Raw genomic sequence first — 9,483 nt, 5'->3', positions numbered from 1 at the left:
GTGAGGTTTGAATGGACATAGAAACTAAGCTACCCTCTCGCTCCTAAAGGTGGTTCTCTAGCTTCTTAATGAGATACATTGGCAAAGCCACATGGAGAAGCCTAAACTACTGCTAGCTGGGCTGTAACTATTGTTATGAACTGGGTAAAACCTTGTTCAAACTGTGACTGAGTAAATGAGCACTTAATTTAAGATCATTGTAAGAGACAGGTAGGGGGCCACATCTGAAAAAAGGCCTATTAGGTAGGGTTACCATATTCAAACATTTAAAAAAGAGGACACTCCACAGGGCCCTGGTCCTGCCCCCGGCCCCGCCCCAACCCCACCCCTTCTCCGCCCCCATTCCAACCCCTTCCCCAAAGTCCCTGCCCCAACTCTGCCCCCTCCTCTGAGCACCCTGCATTCCCCCTCCTCCCTCCCGCTCTGATCTTGGTTGGGGGTTGCTAAGTGCTTCCCTGCTCCCCACTCGCCCCACAGCCCCTATGCCCTTGCCTGCCCTGCTCCCCACTTGCCCTGCAGCCTCTGCACCCCCCCCCCCCCATCCCCCCCCCCCCCCCGCCCCTGAAGCCTCTGTGCCCCCTGCTCCCCACTCGCCGTGAAGCCTCTGCACCCCCCCGCCCCTGCAGCCTCTGTGCCCCCTGCTCCCCACTCGCCCTGCAGCCTCTGCACCCCCCCGCCCCTGCAGCGTCTACCCCCCCCCACTGCCTGCCCTGCCCTGTTCCCCCCCTCTCTCCCGACAGAGGGAGAACTGCGAGCTCCACGTGGAATTAAACACAGCCCCGCTGCTCTGTGGGGGAGGAGGGAGAGGGGGAGGGACTCTGGCTGCTAGAGGCCCTAGTGGCTGCGAGCAGCTTTCAATCAGGCAAGGCGTCCAATCAGCCGCTCCGCACAAGGGGAAGGGGGAAATCCTGGACATTTCTACTTAATTAGAAATCACCCCCGGATGGCCATTTAACACTGAAAAAGCCGGACATGTCCGGGGAAACCCAGACGGAGGTAACCCTATATTAGGCTATGTGTACACATCAAAGAAGAACTGGGGCACTGAATCTTGGAGCCAGGGTCAACTGACTTGGGCTCATGGGCTGCAGAGCTAAAAAAAGCAATGTAGACGTTCCCACTCAGGCTGAAGCCTGGGCTCCGAAATCTGCTGAGAGTGATGGGTGTCTGAGCCCAAGCGCCAACCTGAGTGGGAATATCTACACGGCTGTGGGGCTAAGCCTGCAAAGCCCAAATCAGTTGAGCTGGGCTCTGAGAGTTGGTGCTACAGATTTTTCTTTGCAATGTAGACATGCCCTTAGAGTCTGCCCAGAAACTCGCCCACAGGGCATTGTGAATAGCGGGCATGTGGAGGGGGAGGGTTTGAGAAAACACAAACTGAGAACAGAACAGAGATTAGGCAAGAAGGCCAAGTAGTAGCCTGTGTTCACAGTGACTCTGGGAAAGCTAGACAGCACTTTGGGTCTGATGTTGGCAACTGAGGCTTGCGGTTTGTGAGCTAAAACTGCTTTTGTTCTTGATTCCTACTGCATTCAGATGAGCAGGATTATTTTGCATTCCTTGTAAATAAGATTTTGTCAAAGAAAATACCAGATGCTTTCAATTTCTACTTCTATATCTAGAACATACCTAGGACCCTGCATGTTGAGTAGCTTCTTTGGGTCAAAAAATCCTCTATCTTCAGGACTGTAAATCCAGCACTTTTCACAAGCACTAAGTATCCTAGGAATTAAAATAACTGATTTGCTTTTAATATACCCGTATGTGTATTTTGACTGGTGATTTGGATTCGTTTAGGTGTTGCCTGAGTAAGGGCTGCAGAAAAAGACCTCTGGTTTCTGCTTCCATTATTGATGTCTTACCTGTTCTGTTTCTCTCACCAGTGTTGTTAATAACAATACTTGTAGTGGAAGGGATTGCTGTGGCACAGAAGACACAAGGTACAGTATTGACAAGATTTTCTTTAAAATAATTTTTTTTTGTTTTCTAATTTTAAATAAAGTAAGCTGGGTAGATACGGTAAATCAGAAATGCTTTCTTGTTAGGATATTTCACTTACACTAATAGTACTTTGTAAGATTTACTTCTGTTTTTATATATATATATTTTTCCTTATTTATTGCTATTCATTTGGCAAAATGAATACAATTCTTATTGCAAATAAAAAATAGTTAACTGTAAATAACCAACTGTCTCTTTCATATCCAGATCAGTTCAGTCCTTATAGGTAGAACAAAACAGTAGAGAGTCCTCCATTTTCTGTGTATGTCAGCAAGCCTTTCATTTTTTTTAATATGCCAGCATTTCCCCAGAATGTTAGGAGACAGTCTCCATTTGGGTATGGGGAAGAGGCAAATGGCTTTACAAGCCAGTTTCTCCCTTAGGTTGGAATAACCTGCATAGGAGAGAGAGAATTCCTTGAGTTGACAGTTGCAGAATTTCTTTTGACTTTTTCTGCAGATGAAACTAAGGGTCCCAACCCTCAGGCTCCAGAATTCTCCCAAGATTCTTGTGTATTTTGGAGGGACCCACTAGAGGCTGCTAGGAACTCCTTTTACCATGGAATCCCTCAAAAGCCCAGTTCTCCAGTGTATAAGGGAAAGTTGCATAAGTACGTTATGGTTGCTTCCCCTGTGAGAATGGGAGAATCTAGCAGAAACCCGGTTGTCCTGCACTCCCCTTTCAAAGCCTGCAGATCTTAAACTCCACCAAGGGATATCCATAGTGTTAAGATGGTAGAGAGGTGGCAGGGAAATCTGTGCCTGGAGGGCCCCCTCTGCATAGCTCCAGGGGGTGATCTGGTATGGTATCTTAATTTATCAAACCAATTAACCTCAGGGCAGGGATCATAGTTTTCTCTGTGTCTATACAGATCCCTGTTCCAGACTAGGGCCTCTCGACACTAATGCAATATTACTTCTACTTGTAATTATTAATTTATTGTTAACACTGCCATGTTTAGCAATAACTATTTTAAACATTGTAAATATTGTAATGAACCACAAACTATAAATGAAGGTCTTAATTCAAGTGAATGTGCTTGAGTGCATTCCTGAATCAGGCCAATAGCAGTAACGTGAACAGAGAAATCAAGTGTCCTGTCCTGCTAAGCCTTGCTCTGGAACTTCAGTGGGTCAAACTTGCATATGAATGGGGAAGAAAACTGAGTGGTAATGCTGAGTGTTTTGTTTTGTTTTTCTGTAGCAGTTTAGTGCACTGTAAAGGGGTATAGCAGTGCCACAATGACTGACTTGAAAAGAAGAATGTACTCATAATTCTAACTCGCATCACAGGTTCCCTACTACTCCTCAGTAGTAACTGAGCAGATTTGAATTTCCAAAATAGTGGGCAGGATATGTCATGGTATTAAACTATAATGTGCTCTTTACAGAAATAAAATCCCTTTGCTAAATAGGGACAGCTGGCTAGTATGATAAGAGGATCTGCAGGTAGCACCAGCTGTCTCTTCCGTCTAACAGTTAGTGCCACACCCAGGGCCGGCTCCAACATTTCTGCCACCCCAAGCGCCAAAAAAAAAAAAAAAAAAAAAAGCTGCGATTGGTGGCGGCATTTCAGCAGCAGGTCCTTCGCTCCTAGAGGGAGTGAGGGACCTGCCGCCCCCGAATTGCCACAGGTGCCGCCCCTCTCCCTTGGCCGCCCTAAGCACCTGCTTGTTAAGCTGGTGCCTGGAGCCGGCCCTGGCCACACCCTAAGATATACTGTTCCAAGTGGATGGTTTTTGTTGTTCAATTCTCTCTACTTGTAGTATACACGTGTGATTTTTTTCTTTTTAAAGGTGGTCAGAATATTGGAGTGAACCACGTACCATCTACCCAGTGTGACAACTGGGTTCGGACAAGCAATGGAGGCCATTTTGCTTCACCAAACTATCCTAATTTGTACCCACCAAACCAGGAGTGTATCTACATTTTAGAAGGTACTAACATCCTCTTTCTCCTTTGGTGTATTGTATTCTTACTGTTGACAGTGTAGGAAGTGGAACTGTTCTGCTATTCTGTTTATATTAAGTAAAGTCACTTGGGCGATATTGGTAATATATTGATTCACTTCTGCAGCTGTTAGGCTGAGTAAGGAGGGGACACATTTGGGCTGCAAAACAGTAACTACAAATTCCTGGAATACTTAAACATTTATGAATTAAAACAAAAAAAAAAACCTTATTTAGTGACCGTTAGGGATGTATCAGGTCCCACCCGAATCCTTGAAAGCATAGAAATAACAAGTTTAAAGAAGTCTTCAGCTTTCCTCACCACTGTCCCATCATTTACAGTACTAATGCACTCCAAAAGGGGGACACTGCCATCTCCACCACTTCAAAAAGATACTATCTATCCCCATCTTCGTCCAACTCCGTGTCACACAGAACCTCAGAGATGACCTCATGCTCGCCTGTATCAGCAGGTAGACACGCATCTGACTGTCATGTAGCCTGTTCATTTGCAAACGTAGGGCGCTTCTGTGTGGCTGAGCTCACCATTAAGGTTATGTGTGACGGGCAAAAAAATCCCATTAACTAAAAAAATGTACTGCCGTGAAAGTTTGCTGAGTAAGGACTGCAGGACTTGAACCACACTGAACAGATTCCTCTCCTAGGGATTCATATAAAACCAGTTAAGTCCATAGAAGGACCCCCCACACACCCTCACACTGACTTCAGTGGGATTGTCCTCAGGCTTCTAGTGATGAAACTAAGTATTCAGGTGTCACTGCAAGTCTCCTTTACAATATCCTGTGGTGAGTTTTCAGTTTCAGTGGTGTCGTATCCGTGTATGCTTGCTATATAGTGTTTGGTTTTCTCTTGTATGCATTTATGGTCCTTTGTGTCTTATTTATGACCGTATATACTTTGAGGCAGATATTCTGCCATGCTCTGATCCCTTTGCCCTGCGCAGGCCACATGGAAGGTGCTGAGACTGGCCACAGACTCCTACCTGGAAATTTCCCTGGCATGAGGGAGTTCCCAACAGGCAGGGAGCTGATTCCTCTGCCTCCTTCCCTACAGCCCCCAGTGCAAGGATGTGGAGGGGGCATGGCCGAGTACAATGCCCTCTAGCAATTTCCAGATGGTATATAGTCCCTTAGGGGTCACTGCGAGCTGGTAGATGTTAGAGCAGCTCCATGCTTCTCTAGTCCAAAAGATTAATTTGGTACAGTATATACCTGGTGTGACTTGAGGTGCCTAGGGTAATTCACAATGAAAATGCCCAGGGCAGGCTGCAAAAAGGAGAGTAGATTCTCCCAAAATTGGTGAATCTAACTACAATGTTAACCACCAACCAGTCACATACTGTGCTCCTGATCCATCACGCTGGTTATCAAGAAGCTTTAATAATAAAAAAAAAAAAAAAAAAAAAGAAATCACACAGCCCCCTTTATTGCATCCCAGTCTCTGGCTTCCAGCCAGCAAATAGGTCCAGTAAAGTGAGAAGTTATTTAAAACTCTACTTACTATACAGAATGTTCTTCAGATCCCCAAAAGACCAGCCACATTGCCAGGTCACTACTAGTTTGGATCTTATCCAAAATACCACACTGCTAGCCAGTCCTTTCCTTTCTTTTATAATAACCCTTTAGTTTTAGATAGTAAAGAGGAGAGTTGTTAAATGATGATGAAAGCAATCAGATACATACATATGACTTCAGAGTCCATATATAAGGTTTTTAGCAGCATTGGTGAGTTGGCTGGCTTGTGAAGTCCCTCTGGAATACATCCAAAGCTTGGATGGGTCATTCAGTCTCTTATTGAAAGTTTCAGTTTGTAGAGAAGTTACTCCAGAGGTGAGAAGCAGGATTGAAGACAAAAAGGCAGCTGCATCTTCTCCATTTTATATCCTTTGCCATGTGGCTTGTACATCCTTTGTCCCAAACACAAGCTCACAGCACGTGGGTATGGAAAAGAACTTGGAGTCCCCTGTCCACAGGCATGTTCTTACATGTCCTACTGACTCATAGGTGTAGTCCCCCCTCCCCCCTTCTTTCAATGGGCTCATTTCACAGTTGATTGCCCTCGATGAGCCATGAAGCAGGCTGGATGCTGCTGATTCCAATCTGTCTGGGGGTGTCACCCAGAAACATAGCACAAGTTTGAGATTCAAATATATCTCACATTAATTATAACCCAAGATACAAAGATACATACATATAAACAAGATTATCATATTTAGCAAATAACTTTTCCAGTGATACCTTACATGGTGTAAGATTCATTGCAACTTTGTAATATTGGCATCAATAATTTTATAAATGGTCACCCATATTCCATACAGAGTTGTTGCTAGAACAAAGAATTTTCAAACTATACACAGAGTAGGTGAGTGCCACAAGAAAGGCACAAAAAAGAACATCGGGTACTTGCACTTCATGCCTGATGAAGGGCCTGATTCAAAGTCCACTGAAGTCAGAGACTCCCATTGCCTCCAGTGGGGTTTAGATCAAGTTCCTGGGTGTCGAACTTTAGACACCCATATTTGAATAATGAATGTGTATGTGCAGCCTGGTGTATATTGTAGGTGCTGTTTAAACTCTCAGTTAAGATTCAGTTATGAAAAGCCTATTGAGAGTTACTTTCCACTCGTGTAGTTGAAGAGTTTGAAAAACAGTGAATTTGAAGAAATCTGAACTTCATTTTTAGAAACATTTGACTAATGAACACCAAGAACTCGGCCATCAGTCAAGACCTCCTTTTCCCCTCCCCCCTATCTTTTTCCCCTTTTTCTCCCTGCCTTGTCTGTGTTATCTCCCCATTAGTTGTAAAGTACTGACTTATTTGATTTTTGTAGGTTAATACTAAGGCTGTTACATATACAAAAACATTTCATGTTAGAGGTGGTAATTTTAAGCTTTTTTGGGGGGTAGAGGTCTTTGTGATGTTTGTATTAAAATAAATTAATAAAACAGCCTACTGAAAAATGCAAAGGTTACCTGATTATGCAGAAGGCATTCTAATTATACAGGGTGTCAGAGTTACTGCGGTTAGCTTACTAGACTTCTTTTGAGAAGTGTCACATGCCTCTGATTTTTACACTTTTCGGGTTTTGTTGCTTCATTATTTCACTGCCTAGTGTCAGTGTTTTACACATCTATTAATTTATACCATGTTGAAACTTTTATTGTGTTGTAGCTGCTCCACGCCAAAGAATTGAATTGACCTTTGATGAACCTTATTACATAGAGCCCTCATTTGAATGTCGATTTGATCACCTTGAAATTCGAGATGGGCCTTTTGGTTTTTCCCCTCTCATCGATCGTTACTGTGGTCTGAAAAGTCCTGCACTAATTAGATCAACAGGGAGGTTTATGTGGATAAAGTTTACTTCGGATGAGGAGCTAGAAGGAGAGGGATTTCAAGCAAAATACTCATTTATACCAGGTAAAGATACCTTATTAAAAAGCTTCTTATATTGTCTAGTTGTTGTTTTGCTCATACAGAATTTCAAACTAATATAAAGGTACAAATTCAAGATTTGAAAATATCATTTTGCAAACAGTTAGGGCTCAGTCCTGTGAGAGGCACAGTTCGTTCCCTCTACTCCCATGAACTCAGTAGCTGTCTCTATACTGGCAATTTGGAGCTGCATTTCATGATTGGTATAGTTGTGAGCAGGGTTAGATAACATGGTGGCTAAAAAATCTGAGTACTGTCAACCCTACAGCTTCCTCTGTTGCTAAAGCTGGGGGAGCTAAACTGGTGGAAAATTACAGGCCCTAATTTTCAGAGTAAAGAGGTCAATGCTGAAGATTTTAGGGAATTCTCCCACAGTTGTTCTACAACAGCCCAGCTCTATGGGTGCTGTAGTAGGAATGTTAGTGAAAACTAGCCGCTGGCAATTTCCCCAACATATTATCTATGTTAGCGTGACATGATGTCAAAAATGTTAGCAGCCAGTCTACACTACCATTCCAACCTTTTTAGCACTGGTGCTAGAATAGCACTGAAGGAATGCGGAAGAATCCTCAGCATAGCCAGTCTGGGGGTGGAGGGTGCTCAACAATTCAGGGTGGTTGCACAGCACCTGACAGTTTTAGTCCGTTAGTCTGTGATGTGGACTACACCTGTCTCGTGTCTTCTTTTTTTAAAGAGATACTAAGTTGACTGAACTACTAATGTTTGAGAACTGGTTACTGAGAATATGTGGTAACTCTTTAAACATATTAAAATTGGCATCCATCAAATCACTATTGATTATTTCAGAGCTTCATAATAAGGACTGACACATTTTCATATTGACTCAAGAGTTATTAATATTTATTTGATCAAAAATCCGCATTTATAAGGATGCCTAAGTCGGTCCATTCGTGGTCCTTTCCAGAGCCGCCTTAATCTGTGAAGAAGAACATATATGTATAATAGTGTAAATATGTATTTTTTTTTCCAAAGAGGGCAACATGCCCGAGGAAAGCATTAGTCTGTAGCCCTGTCTACACAAGCAATTGTAAATCATGGTAAGAACATGGAAGCAACAGAGCGTAATTGCTGATTCACAGCTTGTATAGAGCCTATACTAACAATTCTCTAAGAATGGTAAGAGTTTTATTTACCACACAATCACTTTCCATACTAGCACAAAGCTAACCCAGTCTTGAGAACAGCCTCACAAACGTAGTTTAAGAAACTGAACACGATAAAGAAACTTAAGATGGCTTAAAAGAGGGTAGCAAGGCTTGTATTTAAGCTGGGTTGCTTTCTCCAATATGCATCGTATTAATCAAAAGCTAGGCTTCTAAGCCAATATTTACATGGGGTGGGAATAGCAGGGAGGATATAGCATGGAAGGGCTGCCTCAGCAGCTGTAATGAGGCAGACAGACCGTCTCTGAAGGTGCTAGGAGAAGCATGTTCCTACTTGTTGCCTCCTTTAATGTGTAGCATATATTCCTTCTGCAGGCATTAGACCAGTAGCTCAATCTCTGTGCAGTGGGCCATAGTCCCCTCCCCTTCCCTACCTATGTAAAGTGATAGGCTTAGTGCAGCTTGCATTCAAGGAGCTCAAGGATATGGATTCTGCCGTCTCCCTGTGCCAATGCATTTTCCCTACACCCTCTTTGATCCTGAGCTGTGTGCCCCTGATTAGAGGCAAACAGAATCTGGTTCTAAATGTATCAACTAGGGTATAATCTCAATCATGCAAAGCTGGAGAAAATGGCTTAATGGGCTAAGCATCAGCTTTTGAAATACCTAGATTCTCTGGAACCATGGTTTCAAATCCTAAGTGTTGACTCAGCTCTTTGTTCTGCCCAGTGTTCAGGGGAGGAATATTTTGGTTGCAAGCTCATTTAAAAAAAAAAAACTGAGATTATGTCTGCTCTGTGTGGATATTAAAGTTCCTATGGCACTTTTGGTGAGAGAGGATTTGATCCAATGTCCTTGTGCAGAATGCTCTGCTCCAGGTGGCTGTATTTTAGATACTGTACATATATAGTTATAAACACTTTAGAATCCTTTGGGACCAAAAGCAATATATAA

The 9,483-nt window shown here is 43.2% G+C and overlaps 1 protein-coding gene across 1 annotated transcript in view; it reads left to right on the top strand.

Moving 5' to 3' along the window:
• The first annotated feature begins 1,141 nt into the window (after positions 1–1,141).
• Positions 1,142–9,483, top strand: part of NETO2 (neuropilin and tolloid like 2) — a 31,860-nt gene continuing 23,518 nt past the window's right edge. The window contains exons 1-3 of the mRNA XM_034788876.1: positions 1,142–1,940; positions 3,797–3,937; positions 7,142–7,390. Coding sequence (XP_034644767.1) covers positions 1,763–1,940; positions 3,797–3,937; positions 7,142–7,390 — 568 coding nt within the window. The 5' untranslated portion in view covers positions 1,142–1,762. The remainder of the gene's footprint in view (positions 1,941–3,796; positions 3,938–7,141; positions 7,391–9,483) is intronic.

This window comes from Trachemys scripta, chromosome 13, assembly GCF_013100865.1.
Source record: "Trachemys scripta elegans isolate TJP31775 chromosome 13, CAS_Tse_1.0, whole genome shotgun sequence".
Classification (NCBI taxonomy): domain Eukaryota; kingdom Metazoa; phylum Chordata; order Testudines; family Emydidae; genus Trachemys; species Trachemys scripta.
This window is presented reverse-complemented; position numbering and strand designations above follow the sequence as displayed.